Here is a 19675-nt window from a genome sequence, read left to right as displayed (position 1 = left end):
AGAAGAGAAATAGGACAGGGCCTAATGTGGAGCCTTGTGGAACACCCTGAGATATATATATATATATATATATATATATATATATATATATATATATATATATATATATATATATATATATATATATATATATATATATATTTTTCCAATCAGAGAAATTATATGTGCCATTTAAAGAGATGCTAACTCTTTGATTTCTGTTTGGTAGGTAGGATTTAAGCTACTGAAGGGCACTGCCACTAATGCCATACTTATCAAGTTTTGTGTACCCCATAGTTGTAGATATTTCCCAATACATTGATATCATTATATCCCATTTCTTTTGATAGATGGATGACATCATTAGTACTTGTTACAGACCATTTTGTTCATCTTGATTAAAATTTTTGTTTTGTAATTCTTTTATAAGCTTCACTCTAAAGTCAATGCATTGTTTTGTTACCAATTTGACACTGTCCTCAGATAAGTTGAACTTCCTAGCATAAGTTTCAAAAGCATAGCTGATTGAAATATAGGATTAGGATGACTTTCTTGATCAGATGTAGTTAAGACGTTCATGGTAATAGCAGTCTCATAAATCACTCTTTTACAAACTGATTGCAAACGAAAAGTAAATGTCCAGCAATTTTGTGGGATCAGAGTTTCCACCCTCAAATGCTTTCATGACTGTTCGAACTTCACCTAAAACACTTTGTAAATAAGTTAAGTACAGCAAATTGTTTGTATTTTTGATCATAGAATGGAATAGTTTCACTGTGGAACAATTTATTTAATTTTACATCCCATTGTTGTAAAATACAACACTTCCGAAATGACATGAGACAATTACAGATTCCAAGCTAAACTAAAGAGTTTCGAAGTGGCATGGCATGAGATTAATGCTGACTTGAGAATGCCTCGCTCTGGATTTTTGAAGTATCAAACAGCTGTTCTTTTCAAGTTTGGTTAGTGTTTCCCTGTAGAGTTAAGAGTTACAGCATGTATATTCCAGAGAAGTTGCATGTGGTAGTTGAAGAAACATACTTTAAACAGTCCCTGAATAAATTTAGTCTCTAAACAGTTTTAAAATGTCACTTTTGATGTCAAAATGTTCCTTAATCTAGTGACAAACTCGCTAAATTGGCAACGTTGTGTGGGAGGAGGGGAGTGGTGAGTGGGCAGCAAATTTTGTTGTGCTGCCAACCACAGGAATGAGTACTTTATATACTGCATATTTTGTCTTTTTATGAACATCTACCATGTTTAACTTCAATTTGCCTGAATCCATTTGTACAGGGAATTGAACTGACTTCAAAATTGGACAAACAGTCAACAGTAGCATACATGTCTGCAGATGATGCAAAAAGTGTAGATTGGGTCCAGTGGTGTACTTATGTATATCATGCAGCAATGTTGTTGATGCACACCATTAGGTGCAATGGGGTGCAATGGGAACAGTTGGGGGTTGTGTCAGCTGCTGGTTCAACACAGGTAATGAGAGAGCAGCATGGAGAAGATATGTTTGAAAGCAAGGGATATTTTAACATTCACGTCAGTATAGAAGCGAAATGCTCTACGTGCTCAGAAAAAAAAGACAGCAGTGTTTGCAGGTCCTACCTTAACCATAACGTCAGAAATAGCAACTTATTTTGAATAAATAGCCAAAATATGTGTGACAATGAAGATGTGTCACAGCTGTCCTGTTAGGATGGTGATGGGTGATGGTGATGGTGATTCAGTGCAGATGACAGCAAACAAAAAGGGGGATAAAAATTTGTGATTTGGTTAGTCAGAATATGTTAAAAAATAAATTTTTCTCTAGGAACCTCTTTAAAAAAGGGGATGATCTTATTTTCAGGGTCACCTTATACTTGGGGAAATGTAGTATCTTGTATCACTGTTGTAGATTTTTGACTACTTGCAGAATTGCATGTTTTCATAGTTCAGTTGATATTGAATCCTCACTGGATGCTTCATCATTCTTGAACTTTGTTATTGCTCTGTTGATTTTGCATTCATCTGGTAGTGTGAAATCCAAGTTTTGTTGTGTGCTTTTTGTATTGAGCCTTTTTTTCTGTTATGACCTTTGAAATTGTTTTTGCTCTATTTCCAAAACAGCAGTGATCCTCCGGTTTTTTTAGGGCACCATTTTTTGTGCTTGCAGCCTATTATGTGTAGTTGCTTGTTCACTATTATCATCTTACCATGGATGTTTGCAATTCTTTGTGAGTGTTGCTTTGTCCTTATAAGCTTCTATCAAAGTCTGTTTCACCTGAAATCTGGTGGAAGTTTTAGTATTGATTTATTCTTGATATCCGTTGCTCTTCTCTTTCAAGTTCATCATATTGAATGTAAATAACAATATTGTGAAAAGGAAAGTTGATACTCACTATATAGCAGAGATGCTGAGTGTAAGATAGGCACAAATATAGCTTTTGGCCAGTAAGACCTTCGTGAAAAGTAGGCGACAAACGCACACACACGCATTCACGCAAATGCAGCTCACACACACATGACTGCAGCCGTGTGTGTGTGAGTTGCATTTGCATTAGTGCGTGTGTGTGTGTGTGTGTGTTTGTCTTCTAATTTTGACGAAGGCCTTATTGGCCGAAAACTAAATTTGTGACAGTATTTTTGTTGTGCCTATCTGCGACTCGACACCTCCGCTACATGATGAGTAGCAACATTCCTTTTCACAATATTGTTACATTCCATCCTGAATTTTCCATTGTTTGAATTTAAGTAACATGTAGGTATGGCATTTACTACTACTGTTAAGGATATATATAACCTTGACAATTGTTAATTAGTGATCTGTTTCTATGTTATGTTTTATTAAAATATTAAACAATTTTTATACATACAAGATTTCTGTGATACCTGATTTCATTGTCATATATTATGGCTCTTAATTATTTTTCAACCGAACTTTGTCATACGTTTCTGTGTCTCATCAATGTGGGACACTATTACTTTGTTGGTTTATATGTTCTTTAATATCAATGTAAATGTTTCACGTATAGGAATTATGCAAGTTCAAATTAACATAATGTCAACAAATTTTCGTAGGATGTCAATAAATAACTATACAGCCAACCTGTGAAACTTTGTACCCCTTTCTTCCATTTTTTGAAAATACTGTATACAAAATACCACAAATTACACACCACAACAGGCATTGTACCAGTTTACATTTATTGTTCCGTAACCTGTACAGAAAATTGGGATAGAGATCAACATAAACATCATTTCCGCCCTTTTTATTGCCCATGAAAAATACACATTGCATCCAGAATGAGATATTCACTCTGCAGCGGAGTGTGCGCTGATATGAAATTTCCTGGCAGATTAAAACTGTGTGCCAGACTGAGACTCGAGCTCGGGACCTTTGCCTTTCGCAGGCAAGTGCTCTACCAACTGAGCTACCCGAGCTTGGGTAGCTCAGTTGGTAGAGCACTTGCCCGCGAAAGGCAAAGGTCCCGAGTTCGAGTCTCGGTCCGGCACACAGTTTTAATCTGCCAGGAAGTTAAACATTGCATGTTGTACCACCATACAGCAAGACCTTCAGAGGTGGTGATCCAGATTGCTGTACAAACTGGTACCTCTAATACCCAGTAGCATGTCCTCTTGCATTGATGCATGCCTGTATTTGTCGTGGCATACTATCCACAAGTTCATCAAGGCACTGTTGGTCCAGAATGTCCCACTACTCAATGGTGATTCGGCGTAGATCCCTCAGAGTGGTTGGTGGATCATGGAGTCCATATGCAGCCCTTTTCAATCCATCCCAGGCGTGTTCGATAGGGTTCATGTCTGGAGAACATGCTGGCCACTGTAGTCAAGCGATGTCGTTATCCTGAAGGAAGTCATTCACAAGATGTGCATGATGGGGGCACGAATTGTCGTCCTTGCCTCGCCAGTATGCTGCCGATATGGTTGAACTATCGGTCGAAGGATGGCATTCATGTATCATACAGCCGTGACACCACCTTCCATCACCACCAGCAGCGTATGTCGGTCACACATAATGCCACCTCAAAACAGCAGGGAACCTCCACCTTGCTGCACTCACTGGACAGTGTGTCTAAGGCGTTCAGCCTGACCGGGTTGCCTCCAAACACATCTGTGACGATTGTCTGGTTGAAGGCATATGTGACATTCATTGGTGAAAAGAATGTGATGCCATTCCTAAGGTGGTCCATTCGCCATGTTGTTGGATCCATCTGTACCATGCTGCATGGTGTCGTGGTTGCAAAGATGGACCTCGCCATGGACGTCGGGAATGAAGCTGTGCTTCATGCAGCCTATTGCACACAGTTTGATTCATAACACAACCTCCTGTGGTTGCACGAAAACCATTATCCAACATGGTGGTGTTGCTGTCAGGGTTCCTCTGAGCCATAATCTGTATGTAGCGGTCATCCACTCCAGTAGTAACCCTTGGGCGGCCTGAGCAAGGCATGTCATGTCATCGACAGTTCCTGTCTCTCTGTATCTCTTCCATGTCCGAACAACATCACTTTGGTTCACTCTGAGACACCTGGATACTTCCCTTGTACAGAGCTCTTCCTCGTACAAAGTAACAATCCGGATGCGATTGAACTGCGGTATTGACCGTCTAGGCATGGTTAAACTACAGACAACATGAGCCGTGTACCTCCTTCTTTGTGCAATGACTGGAACTGATCAGTTGTTGGACCCCCTCCATCTAATAAGCACTGCTCATGCATGGTTGTTTACATGTTTGGCCAGGTTTAGTGACATCTCTGAACAGTCAAAGGGACTGTGTCTGTAACACAATATCCACAGTCAACGTCTATCTTCAGGAGTTCTGGGAACCGGGGTGATGCAAAACTTTTTTTGATATGTACATATAGTTGCAATACAAACTAGAAATCATAGAAGTAATGAAACTGTTACATTTAATACAAAATGATGCAAGTTTGTGGAACATTGGTCATTTCAAAGAAGAAAAAAAAGAATGAAATAAAGGATGTAGTAGATCATACAAATATACCCTGTCACCCCGATCGACTGTATTGAAGCCATGAAATTTCCTGCATTTAGATACTAGTGCTTGTTTAATAATCTGCCAGAAAATGAACCAAGATCTACAAGAAGTATATGTTAAGCACAAGTACTAGTTCTTATATATTATGCATTGTTTTACTTGGTTATCAAATGCCATTTTGGCTAATGATCTTTTATGCTCAGGTACATATTCTTTTGTACTTCATAGAGGATGTAGGATTGAAGGGGGTCAGTGGATGTTGTCTATCATGAACAGATTTTTTGATTGCTTGTTTGTCATATTGTAACAGATGACTACTGCATACTTTAATGGAGCTAAAGGACATTCTGAAAAATTCAAAGAAAGAGAACGTAAGACCGGAAGTACAGTGGCAATTATTCAAGGGTGATTACAAAATAGATTTTCTCATGACTGTACTTCTTTTCTACTTATCACAGGCCATCTTCATAAACAATGTCTATACATATGAAACATAAAACTTTCCCAGTGTTTGAAGTGTTTCCTGTTGTTTTGGGCAAACTGCCGGATGTCAATAACTTGTTGCCCCAATATTTCAGTGCAGAGTCTTCTGACCACCTTCAAGTGTATAATGGTGAAAGCACACGTAGCTCCCTTGTTTAAAACAGTGTCAGTGCATGTGTGGTAAACTCACTTGTCATGTTGCACATGTGTCTTCTGACAACTGAGTACACCAGGCACACAGTGGTGCAGCTTTAAACAAGGGATTTCAGTGTACTTTCATCAGTATTGACTTGAAGGTGGTCAGAAGGCACTTCACTGATTTTATCATGGCAGAAAGTTATTGAAATCCGGCAGTTTACCTGAAATTTCATGGAATTATGCCTATATAACTAACTATCTGAAATTGTCTAATGATAACCTGATATCAATTGGAGACATAAAGTCTGTATTTGAGTCTGCAATCATTTTATTTTCAGCACTTTTATTTTCACAAGTCCATCTTGATCACATAATTTCTTTACGCTTTACGACCGGTTTCAGCTTATTGCCATCTTCAGATCAGATTGTAGCAGTTTTCTAGCATGGCTCTTAAACCATGGTGAGTCTTTCTCATCCTTTATGACCTTGCCTGGATTTAGTCTAAGCCATATTGAATGATGCTTCTGGATTTTTTCTATTAATGCTCGACATCTTTGTCCTCAGCACTGAATATTTGATGCTGACTACTCAGGTACTCTACAGATTGTACCCTGTCATTCTCGCTAATCCAAAATATTTCACAACCTCTCTCAACATTCCTTGTAACTCATATAGTCGTAGATGATATCAAAGTCTTAAGATCACTGATATCCTCCTCTATGTAAACTGGTTAGAAAAATGCAGGTCTGTTTGTTTCTGGGGGTGGGGTCTAAGATGTTACCTTCATGAGTTCATTCTCTAACTATCTGTCTGAAATAATTTTCAGACAAAATATTCACAATAATGTCACATGAATCTCTGTTTCTGGCACTAGTTTTGATCTCATGACTTACTTGTTCTATACCTGACAAATTGGAGTCTCTCCCTATTACAATATCATGATCAGGAAACTTATAGAGGAAATTCTGCAAGTTGTTTCTGGAGCACACCACCATTACAGCTCCTGATGCAAGAGATTTACAAAAGCATCCAATTATCATTTTTTACCCTTCTTTGGTGCTTACCTTTAGCGAGATTAATTCACATTTGGAATCCATGATAACCTCACTGTCAGTCAGACTCATGTTTAGTCAGGCAGTTTTGAAATGCAGAAAAAGATTATCCTGTGCAGTGTTTGGGAAAGGTGTGATAAATGATGTAAAAGTATGTAAGTGGTGCAGACTTCTTGATGAAGGAAGGAAGAATGTTAATGATGAAGATCGATCTCAATGGCCTACCTACATTAGTCGTGTGACTAGGGCCTCCCATCAGGTAGACAGTATGCCAAGTGCAAGTCTTTCAATTTGACGCCACTTCGGCAACTTGCGCATTGATAGGGATGAAATGATGATGATTAGGACAAAACAGCACCCAGTCCCTAAGCGGAGAAAATCTCCGACCCAGCTGGGAATCGAACCCGGGCCCTTCGGATTGACATTCTGCCGTGCTGACCCCCCAGCTACCGGGGGTGGACATCTTCATTAGTGAACCGTTGACACAAAAAGTTGAAGTTTTTTGAAAAGAGACACTTTAGTACTGATGGTTTTAATCAGCATGTACCTCAAGGTTCAAGTTCAGTAATACATGCGATTGTTACTGACAAGCTTTAATACAAAAAAATAAAAAAGTAAATAATGTGCAAGATGGGTCCCACGAATACTGACAGATGAACACCAAAAAAAGCTTTTGGTGTGTTCTTTGTCATTTTGGAGTGCTAAGGCAAGGATGGTGATCAGTTTTTGAGTCACTTTGCAACTGGTGATGAAACATGGTTTCCTTACTACACTCCAGAGACTAAACAAGCCAGTCAGTGGCATCATTCAAATTGTCTGACAAAGCCAGTTTTCTGGGACTGAAAAGGTATTTGTGTTAAAAGACTTCCTGCCAAGAGGACTGACATTAAGTGCTGAGAGGTTTTGTGTAATCTTATTAACTTTGGTACAGCATTTAAAACTGCCAGTGGGAACTATTCTCAAAGGGCATCGTTCTGCTTCACAACAATGCTCAGCTTCACATTGCAGCAAGGACAAGGGTGCAACTGGACAAGTTTCAGTGGGAATTACTGGATCTACTGCTCTACAGTCCTGATCTGGCACTCTCAAACTTTCATGTTTTTCAAAAACTTAAGGAATTTCGTGGTATACAGTGGTTAGAGAATGGTGACATGTCAAAAGCAACTGAAACAGGCAGCAGAGTGTATGATAACAGTATCCATAACTTGGTGCCCTGACTGAACAAGTGTTTTAGACATTAATGGTAATTACATAGAAAAATAAACTAATGTTCATGTTTTAATTTCCTATAAAAGTTATAACCATAAATAAAATGTTCATTGTGCTGTAACAAAATGGTTTCATTTTTTTTATCGAATTCTTTACTGCCTTAAATATGCCACCACCTTTGGCATCCACCTCTCCTTAATCATATTCCATTTTGAATTTAGGATGTTGTTGCTGTTCACTTCAGCTTTCAACCAACTCTCTGTTCCTAATACTATTGGGGTGCTATTAACTTTAATAAAAAATGTTAATTCTGGGGCCTTACCAATGGTGCTCCTGCAGTTTACCGATACTGTATTTCCTACCTGTGAGGACAAGCTTGCTCTGATTATAATGTAGCTGATGCATCATTGATTTTGTCAAGCAATTCATCTTGATCCCTAGATAAATTTTCGCTAAACTCTCGTTCAGAACATCTTCTATCATACGCAGTTTATTATTTGGCTCTTGTTGATCATTATCAAAGAAAGCAGCAGTGTAAATAACAACAAATAGCAGTCTCTTGCCATTGTTTCACTACTGAGACAATTACTCTCTCTTTTTTTTTTTTTTTTATTGTAAGCGGCGGTAGCACGCACAAAAGCAAACCATGCCGCGAGCGACGACAGGTCGTGAACATTCATTATCGGAATGCGACAAACAATACATGACACAGTACAGTAATGCATTTTCAGCTTAGAGTGATGAAAACACCTATAACAAAGAGAACGGCAATTATCAGATCAAAGAAAAATAAGCAATCAATTCAAACCAGACGAAGCACATGAAAAACGAAGGGTACGCGCATAAATAAGGACGGAGCGCCTGACGCATAGTAATGGCTACCTGGTAAAGCTGAACTGCTAAGCTTACGGCTCGAACCAAACTACTGCAGCTGTATCGTCATTCATTCGACCTGAATTCTGTCTCATATTACAATGGACCAACTTTGTTTCGATTTGGAGGTGCGGCCTAAAACTTTTCTCTCCCCTTGAATTTCGAGTCTCAAATTTCAGCTGCGGCTTAGATTCGGGAAATTATTTTTTTCTTTATTTCGAGTCTCATTTTTCAGGTGCGGCTTAGATTCGAGTGCGGCTTAGATTCGAGTAAATACGGTAGTCAAAATAAATTAGAAAATCAATTACATTCATAAAACTAAGCACAAAATTAGATCTGGTGTTATATTATTTAAATCTGAGGGTCACTCTTTCTCATCATCATCATCATCATTTAAGACTGATTATGCCTTTCAGCATTCAGTCTGGAGCATAGCCCCCCTTATACAGTTCCTCCATGATCCCCTATTCAGTGCTAACATTGATGCCTCTTCTGATGTTAAACCTATTACTTCAAAATCATTCTTAACCGAATCCAGGTACCTTCTCCTCGGTCTGCCCCGACTCCTCTTACCCTCTACTGCTGAATCCATGAGTCTCTTGGGTAACCTTGCTTCTCCCATGCGTGTAACATGACACCACCATCTAAGCCTGTTCGCCCTGACTGCTACATCTATAGAGTTCATTCCCAGTTTTTCTTTGATTTCCTCATTGTGGACACCCTCCTGCCATTGTTCCCATCTACTAGTACCTGCAATCATCCTAGCTACTTTCATATCCGTAACCTCAACCTTGTTGATAAGGTAACCTGAATCCACCCAGCTTTCGCTCCCATACAACAAAGTTGGTCGAAAGATTGAACGGTGCACAGATAACTTAGTCTTGGTACTGACTTCATTCTTGCAGAAGAGAGTAGATCGTAGCTGAGCGCTCACTGCATTAGCTTTGCTACACGTCGCTTCCAGTTCTTTCACTATGAAGCCATCCTGTGAGAATATGCATCCTAAGTACTTGAAACTGTCCACTTGTTCTAACTTTGTTCCTCCTATTTGGCACTCAATCCGTTTATATCTCTTTCCCACTGACATTACTTTCGTTTTGGAGATGCTAATCTTCATACCATAGTCCTTACATTTCTGATCTAGCTCTGAAATGTTACTTTGCAAACTTTCAATCGAATCTGCCATCACAACTAAGTCATTCGCATATGCAAGACTGCTTATTTTGTGTTCACATATCTTAATCTCACCCAGTCAGTCTATTGTTTTCAACATATGATCCATAAATAATATGAACAACAGTGGAGACAGGTTGCAGCCTTGTCTTACCCATGAAACTGCTCTGAACCATGAACTCAATTTACCGTCAACTCTAACTGCTGCCCGACTATCCATGTAAATACCTTTAATTCCTTGCAAAAGTTTGCCTCCTATTCCATAATCTTGTAGAACAGACAATAACTTCCTCCTAGGAACCCGGTCATATGCCTTTTCTAGATCTATAAAGCATAGGTACAATTCCCTGTTCCACTCATAACACTTCTCCATTATTTGCCGTAAGCTAAAGATCTAGTCCTGACAGCATCTAAGAGGCCTAAACCCACACTGATTTTCATCCAATTGGTCCTCAACTAATACTCGCACTTTCCTTTCAACAATACCTGAGAAGATTTTACCCACAACGCTGATTAAAGAGATACCTCTGTAGTTGTTACAATCTTTTCTGTTTCCATGTTTAAAGATTGGTGTGATTACTGCTTTTGTCCAGTCTGATGGAACCTGCCCCGACTCCCAGGCGATTTCAATTATCCTGTGTAGCCATTTAAGACCTGACATTCCACTGTATTTGATGAGTTCCGACTTAATTTCATCCACCCCAGCCGCTTTATTGCACTGCAATCTATTGACCATTTTTTCCACTTCCTCAAATGTGATCCTATTTCCATCATCATTCCTATCCAATTCTACCTCGAAATCTGAAACATTACTGATCGTATTTTTACCTACATTGAGCAACTCTTCAAAATATTCCCTCCATCTGCCCAAGGCATCCACAGGATTCACCAGCAGTTTTCCTGACCTGTCCAAAATACTTGTCATTTCCTTCTTACCTCCCTTTCGAAGACTGCTAATTACACTCCAGAATGGTTTTCCAGCAGCTTGACCCATAGCCTCCAACCTGTTTCCAAAGTCTTCCCACGATTTCTTCTTGGATGCTGCAATTATCTGTTTGGCTTTGTTTCTTTCTTCAACATAACTTTCTCTGTCTACCTGGGTTCTGGTATGTAACCATTTTTGATACGCCTTCTTTTTCCTTTTACAGGCTGCCTTGACTGTATCATTCCACCAAGCTGTTTGCTTTATCCTACTTTTACACACTACTGTTCCAAGACATTCTTTAGCCACTTCTAGTACTGTGTCCCTGTACCTTGTCCATTCCTTTTCCAATGACTGTAATTGACTACACTCAACTAACTGGTACCTTTCTGAGATCGCTGTTATGTACTTGTACCTGATTTCCTTATCCTGAAGTTTCTCCACTCTTATCCTCCTACATATGGACCTGACCTCCTGCACTTTCGGCCTCACAATCCCAATTTCACTGCAGATTAAATAATGATCAGTGTCATCAAAGAATCCCCTGAATACACGTGTGTCCCTCACAGCCTTCCTGAATTCCTGATCTGTTATTATATAGTCAATGACAGATCCGGTTGCCCTGCCTTCCCAAGTATACCGGTGAATGTTCTTATGTTTAAAAAAGGAGTTTGTGATTACTAAGCCCATACTGGCACAGAAATCCAAGAGTTGTTTCCCGTTCCTGTTGGCCTCCATATCCTCTCCAAATTTACCCATAACCTTTTCATACCCTTCTGTTCGATTTCCAATCCTGGCATTAAAATCACCCATGAGCAGAACACTGTCCTTGTCCTTTACTCTAACAACTACATCACTGAGTGCCTCATAAAAACTATCCATCATATCTTGATTTGTCCCTTCCAATGCGAATATACTGACACAATCCTAATTTTCTTGCTAGACACTGTCAGATCTATCCACATCAGTCGTTCGTTTACATACTTTATTGCAACTACGCTGGGTTCCATTTCTTTCCTGATGTAAAGCCCTACACCCCATTGTGCTATTCCTGCTTTGACTCCTGACAGGTAGACCTTGTACTCTCCCACTACCTCTTCTTTCTCACCCCTTACCCGAATGTCACTAACAGCTAAAACGTCCAGCCCCATCTTACTTGCAGCCTCTGCCAGCTCTACCTTCTTCCCAGAGTAGCCCCCATTGATATTAATAGCTCCCCATCTCATTACCATTTGTTTGCCAAGTCGTATCTTAGGAGTCCCTGGTTTGTCAGTTGGAGGTGGGACTCCGTCACCTCCAAAGGTCCGAGGCATTTTGCTCTGATTGTTGCCAGCATCATATTTAAAGTACCAGGGAAGCAGGTTGCTAGCCTTACTTGCCCCGAGTCCCATTGGGTTTTACCCCTAACGGCTGAGGGACTAACCGGTGGATTTGGTAGTCTTTGCTGTATGAGCACAAAGGTGACCACGACTCAGAATATGCCCGAGATGCCCAGCCTTATTCCAAAGCAACTGGTATCCCGACTGTCGGGACCACTTACTTGGCCACTCATACGTTGCCCGTGGTTCATGAACTAGGACATGACTACAGGAACCCACACCATGAACCACTCTTTCTATTTTATGAAAATGCAGATTATACTCACCTATGTTAATGGCAATTAATTCAAAAATGAGAAAATGAATTTTAAGGAGGCAGATGGCAAAACAAGAGGCGATGTAAAAATATCCCAGCTTGCTTCATCACAGAAGGGAAATCAATAGACAAGATATTGGCCGTCTGGCATTTGTTGATAATCTTGCTGTGCTCACAGAAACTGCAGTAAAGCAAATCAAGGTCCTTAAAGAGAATGTCAAAAGATGATACTACAGGTATCTTTCAAGAAAACAGGATGCATACCAAACCAAAATGATGCACAACAAAAGAATAAGACAAAATATGCTGAGATTAAGAGAGTTCACAAATTCAAGTATCAGTGGGAGATGATACAGGCATATGGGATAGGGAAAGAAGCTCAAGGACAGATAAATTGAAAGATAAATAAAGCATTCTGGAAGATTGGAAACATTTACAATAAATCATGGCTATTGTGTAATGTGAAGTGAGACATTACAACACTACCATCAAACCGGTAACCTCATGTGCATCAGAAATGTCATGGATTGGAAGGGTACACTAGAAAATACAAGGAACTAGAGAGAAGAATCATCAGACAAATCCTAGAGCTCAATAGGACAGGAGGAGGCTACAGATTGTGGAGTAGATGAGAGATGGACAGATATCTAAAATAGTACATGACTTGAAAAAACATTAACTGAAATTTTACGGGCATATCAAGAGAATGCCAGGACACCCAACGTATTAAACAAATCTTGGATTACACAAAATGCATGAAGAAAATGAAGTGGGTCACAGAAGCTAGGGAAGACCTGAAGGATGCCAGCATAACAGACTCAGATATACAGGATAGCCACACATTCAGCCACAAAGTACTGAAGTGGAATGTGAGGCAAGAGGTCGAGAAATTCCAGATTGGAACAACTTGGTCAGGAGAAAGAAAGATAGTGCATGGTGAGAAGATGAAAGAAGTGTAGCACCTGAGAAAATCTCATGTCAAGTTAGCACTTTGTGTGATCCTCTAGCAGCCTATATATTTATAGTAACACTATCACTAACACGTAAGCACATAAAGGCAGGAGTATGCATGTGGATAAAAGAAAAAGAAATGAATTGTATCTTGTATAAGTCAGAAATATTCTCCTTTTTTAAAATTTTAAACAGTTTAGATATTACAATATGCCAGTGTAAATTTATTATAAAATATAGTACCATACAGAATGAAATAAATATTAACTGCTAGTGAAATAAATATGTGAATTTTGTTAATATGCATGATTTTTCCACATTAAATGAACAAAGAAAAGTTTTGTGAAAATTGGGATAAACTTCAGTCTGATTCTCTAGATTTTTAGTATGGAGACTTCAGCACACATCTACCAAATCCACTTGCCAATCAGTTGCAATTATCAGGGTCTGAGTGACTCAGTAAACTTCATTTTCTTGACATCTATAGTGTGTTAAACGAAAGCTGAAACAGTTGTCATCCCTTCATTCCTCCCAAACCCCTTCCAGTGACGGAAATACGTTTAGACTTTCTTCCAAATCCATGACTCACAATTACTGGCCTCAGTCTCCTTTAAAAGTGGCCTCATTCTGTTACATTTATCTGACAAGAAGCTGTTCCCAGCATGTAAAGTAAATTTCTTAATTCATCAAAAAAAGTTTAATACCTAGTACAAAAAAATATTTATGTAATTATTTTCTTTCCAAACAGGATGGCGATAATTTTGTTGTGTCTGCACTGAACAGTGCTGCAGCCTCTGGTAATGTGGAAGGTCTTCAGAAATTAATGAGTCTTACAAAAATCAGTTTAAATGTCTCCAATAAGGTATGAACTCTGATAAACCTTTACATTGTGTTTTTCTCTACTGTATTTTAATTTTAATTTTGTCAAGTAAATTGCTCTCTCTCTCTCTCTCTCTCTCTCTCTCTCTCTCTCTCTCCATACACACACACACACACACACACACACACACACACACACAAAAAATCACAGTGTTAAGTGTATGTTCGCAGTTAACTGTTTCTTTTTTTTTGTACCAATTGTAGATCAGTTATTCAGATAGGTTAATGCAATTTATATTTTCAGGATAGTGCAACTATTGACTTGGCCATGTGTACACAAACATTTGTGAAAACTGCAACATGTGCAGGTGATGAACGTGCGATCAAGATTATAGAACTGCAACCGATCTCTTTGAGAAATGAATATTTTGTTAAGTCCATGTTTATTGAAATCTGAGTCTCTGAACATCATGGTATGGAATCAAAGAAAATTACTGATGGTCTTGGAAAATATCACTCCATGATGTTTGTAATCACTATTGGTTGCTGGAGAACTGTGATAAATAAATTTCCATCTAACCATGTACAAGATATGACTGATGGTCAAAATGTCTGGCAAACACATAGCTCAAGGAGAAAGTGCTAGGCTAGCTGTCATTCTGTGGAAGAGGAGCATTGTCATTCTGAAGTACAGTTTGTGGATGTGGTTGAAGAAATTGCATTTCCTTGGGCTCTGAAGCATTTCATACAGAGTTAGTTGCTGCTGAGATTACATACAATGTGTAAAAGTGAAGACAATAGTGCCACAAACCGTTGCTCTCAGCTCCACAAAAAAGTGAAAGCCACCAGAACGTAGTTCATCACAGTAGCTTCGTACACATTTGTGGTCATCATCATAATACAGATTAAAGTGACACATACAAAGAGCAGACATTTTGTCACTTAATTTCACAGCAATCATATTCCCCTGTCTGTTACAGTCCAGTGCATGTGTTATTTCTAGACAGTGTCAGTTAATGTTGGTATATATCCAGCTCACAACAGATTATACAAAACAGTCAGTGCAGACAGCATACACGTTTTACAGTGTTTTAGCATAAAACCAACACGATAGATGGAGTTACAGTATTGCAGATAAGAGGTGAACATCCCTCATGATGATATAATTACAGTCATGGTTAGGCATTCACTCACTGATATATATAAGTTTCTTCATTCTGCTGCCACTGTACTCGTACCACTGTTGTAGAAGTGTGCCATGTACAAACACAAATGTTACAGGATGACATAGCCATTTCCTGGAGGTAAATCATTCTGTCCCATTCAAACTTGGCCCCATACTGATAGTGCTTCTGTTTGCACTCTAGGCATGGTGACACTTGCGTCCCCTTCCCCCTTTTCACTGTGTTTGAAAGCTAATAAATGAACAAACTTAGTGTAACATTGACATTTCTGATAAAACTGTTGAGGTCTGCTAGTCCTATGTGTACACCAGTTCTTTTGCACCCTTAATGACTCACTCACGATACACAGTTCAACACATCATCTGAGTTTGGCTTCATTGTCTCATTCTTCCTGACTCTTACAATTTTCACAAAAATTAGTGTATACACAAACCAGTGAAGTTAGTTGTTGTTGTTGTTTTTTTTTTTTTAACTGTCTTGCGTAATGTAAAGCAGAGCATCCTACTGCCTCACTAAGCTTAATCCTATTGAAGGGGGTATGCCGTTATGCTCCTCATAGCTCTGAAATGATGTAGACAGCCAGTTATAAGGGGACTTCCATTTTAATGTGGACAAGGAACCATGCTGTAACTTGGCATCATTCACTGACACAAATCGGTCTCACAGATGAAGTAAAAAAATGGGACCATTGATGACTGAACCACAAACTTTTGGATTCAATGTCTGACGCTTATGTTCTCAGTCACCAATTCGCATATAGCAACACTATCATCATCAGGATTTCCTTCCAGCGAGCCAGATAGGGACTTTGTGCACCATATATTGTATAGACATTGAAAGCAATAACATGTTTTAGTCCTGTGCTGGCCTACTAAGCCTAACACATCTGAGGATTTTCTTTCTGGGCTAACTCCCGTAGCCTTTGAAGATCCCTCTGTGCCCCTAGGTAGTGGTTCCTCTCTTCATTAGCCCTCAAAGGAGAGTGTACCTTCTCCACCAATTACGCCTTACCAAAGGTATTGTTTTCTGCCAAAGTTGCCATTAAGGACATCACCATAACCCTGGCAAGGAACCTGTTTTTGGTTTGTGAGAGGTATTTTATTTCCCTATTTCCCTCAAATCCTCTGGACAAATCCAGTCAGCCTCTGCCCCACCCACCCAATCTGCCACCTGGGATGCGCCATATAGTGGAATAGATAAACCCCGATGGGATAGCAGCAACAGACAGCAGCAATTTTTTGGACTTTGGAATTCATAAAAAGTCAGAGTTTTAGAGAATAAGATAAAAATATCTATAAGAAGATTAAGTCTACCAGAATTCAACAGTTAAGTGCGACATGACCGGCTAAAGATTAGCCACAGCTATGATCACAGGAATATCAGTATCTCTATGAATATCTGTTTTAAGACTATACAACTTCTGCTGAAAGATAGGCCTTAATAAAAAATCTTAACAGTGTTTTATAACAGTGTATTCAGTTATACCAATTTAACTTCTGTTAGCCCCTTGTGTAATTAAATCATGGACAATCATCCAAGGTACTCTGATTTGGAGCCAAATGGAAGGTTTAAACCAGAGGCTCAGACAATTTTGTTGCAATCTTGGATGCAGGTCCTGACCTCTCCTGTCTGGGAGAAAATAGATCAGGTGTGTGCTACATGTTGGTAGGAGCTACTATGGTAGCAGAGGGGATGTAGCATGCACACGTAATTTTTTTGATAGTACAGAAATCACTCCACAGGCCTGATAAGACACATTCTGGTTTGAGACAGGGAAGAATAGTATGCTCATTAATTAAGGAGAATAGCATTTGTCATGGCATATCAAGGGTAGGAAACGTCAATATAGTATCAGTTAATGGCAGGAATGTCTATGGAAAAGTCCCAGTACTAGTCTTGCTTATAAACAGTAACAATGCCCATGTAGTACTAGATGCAGAAATATGCTTGAAGCCAGGTGTTAATATCAATGAAATTTTAAATTCGGACTGGAATGTGTATCTCAAAGACAGGTTGAACACCAGTGTTGGAGGATTATTTTAGCTGTAAAAGTATTATTGTATTTAGTGAGATTAGTAAGGATTCCAGCTGTCAAATAATTTGGCTAAAGATAAGTGTTAAAAGTGGATAAAACATGGTCAACAGATGATTTTATAGACCCCCTGCCTCAGAAGGAGTTGTGGTGGAACATTTGAGGGGAAACTTGGAGAATATTTTGTGTAAATTTCCTTGTCATGTCATTATATTAAGCGAAGATTTCAACATACCAGATATAGATTGAGACTAAAGTGGTTACGGTAAGTACAGGGTGTATACGACCCTGGACAACCGGGAGATCCGGGAAAAACCCGGGAATTTTTTCATCCGGGAGAAAACTGGGAAAAACCCGGGATGTTTTAGAATTCCGGAAATTTTTCATTGTTTGAGTTTTCAGTTAAATTTTTGTAATTTTGGCTGGTAAGAACCGATATTCTAACAAAGGATATTACTTATCCCGCTACTGCAGAATAAAACTTCAACAATAAAACATAAACGAGAGAAAAAAACGAAAATAACTTAAATTGCAAAGGAAATGCGCCATATACAACAACGACACACAGTGCTCATGCAAGCATCTGCCAATCGAAAATGTGTCAAAGGCTTTAGGAAGACTATGCAGTGCTTCATAACAACAAATTGCCTCCAATGAGCGTGATGTCAAAACTGTTTAAATTCGATTTGTTTTAGCATTTCGCGCGCGCTCATGCACATGCGCAGTTGAGTCACGTTTGAGTAGTGATTCTCCCGCTTCTGGCTACAGGAATGTGGCTGTTGGCTGTGCGAGCAGTCGCAGCAAGCAGCTAGATTCTACGGGAAAAGGGAGCGCCAAATTCATATTCTTGGGGAAAAAAAACTTGTTTCACAAAGCGCCTGGCATCCAGCGCACGTTTGTCTATCGATTATTGATATGATTTTGAAACGCATCCCTATTGGTTTTTGAACATTTTTGAACACGTTTTAACTTGATTTCTGAATGAATCCTAAGTTGACTTTTGAATGCATGCATAGTGTACGTGATGTTTCTGTCAGGAGAATCCTCGTCGCATCTAGAAATAAACTTTCCGCAGCCAAAGGGGCCGGGGCAATATGAGCTGAGGGAGTAAAGCCGAATGGATGAATGCCAATCGCTGCCTGATTATGTGGTTGATTGGGTTTGCGAATGATCAGCATTGTTATAATTACCAGCGAAATCCATAGATGCAGGCTACCAGAATGGAAATAAACGACTAACAGGAATAACAGGTGAGAAAGATTATGTATTATCTTCTCGGTGTATCCAAGAAAATCAAATTTTGACAGAAAATTTTTGGCCAGATCGCTACACTGGTAAGGACCAGTTGTAAGTCCCCGGCTAGCAGACGCATAGGTTCTATTCTGGAAGTAACGCGGAAAACGTGTTGTTTGAACACACAATAACGCCTATTCAAAAAATAATCGCGAGATAACTAAACTTGTGATTCTGACAGGGTTAGTGAAGTCAATCAGCGATCAATTTTTGACAATGGCAGCAATAGCTACAGAATTGGTGATGACAAGATTGTTAGAACGAGGAAGGAGAAGAAACGGGGACATCACACAAATTATAGAAGAATAAGATGATTCCAAATTTATATAAAAATTTCGTAGTGAAACTATTTCCTAACATAAAGCCTTTTGCTTGTAGTAGGCCTAATAGACATTTGATATTGGTACTTCGTGGATAATATTCTGTCGTGTTATAAAATGGCCATTTGTGCCAAAACAGTCTCGTTTATTTGGTATGTTTCAAAATTGCTGCCGTATTAGAAAGGCTTATTTTGTTTTTATCTAGCAGACAGTTACAAAATAGACGTAATCAGATCGAGAAACCACACCAGTCTTGGGTATTATTTGTATTAACTGCTTTTTCAGCATTAGATAACGGCATTTCGATTTTTCATGTAGCAAAACGTAGCAAGATTAGAAAGAAATAATGCTAGGAGCTAAGGTTTGAAGAAATGTGTAATTTCTTGCTTATCTCTTGTCAGTATTGGTTTTATATAGCCTATATTTAATTTTATGTCACACAAAACAGCAAGTTATTAACTAATAGGCAATAAAGAGTTCAGATTTTCTGAAGAGTTCTTGTTCTCTCGATTACAAAAAAATCCCGTCCGCTATTAATTGCGAGATTTTTTAAAGAGGGGCAGGCTGTCAAACCGACAGACTGGGAGCAGAAGAGGCACCA

At 39.0% G+C, this 19675-nt stretch overlaps 2 protein-coding genes across 2 annotated transcripts in view; both read left to right on the top strand.

The window, feature by feature from the left end:
• LOC124788907 (death-associated protein kinase 3-like) overlaps positions 1 to 5399 on the top strand; it is a 96386-nt gene extending 90987 nt beyond the window's left edge. The window contains exon 8 of the mRNA XM_047256190.1: positions 5301 to 5399. Coding sequence (XP_047112146.1) covers positions 5301 to 5399 — 99 coding nt within the window. The remainder of the gene's footprint in view (positions 1 to 5300) is intronic.
• LOC124789541 (death-associated protein kinase dapk-1-like) overlaps positions 1 to 19675 on the top strand; it is a 248001-nt gene that overhangs the window by 7844 nt on the left and 220482 nt on the right. The window contains exon 2 of the mRNA XM_047256938.1: positions 14175 to 14288. Within this exon, the coding sequence (XP_047112894.1) occupies positions 14250 to 14288 (39 nt within the window). The 5' untranslated portion in view covers positions 14175 to 14249. The remainder of the gene's footprint in view (positions 1 to 14174; positions 14289 to 19675) is intronic.

This window comes from Schistocerca piceifrons, chromosome 3, assembly GCF_021461385.2.
Source record: "Schistocerca piceifrons isolate TAMUIC-IGC-003096 chromosome 3, iqSchPice1.1, whole genome shotgun sequence".
NCBI lineage: Eukaryota > Metazoa > Arthropoda > Insecta > Orthoptera > Acrididae > Schistocerca > Schistocerca piceifrons.
Note: the sequence above shows the minus strand (reverse complement) of the source record. Positions and strands in the feature narration are given on the sequence as shown.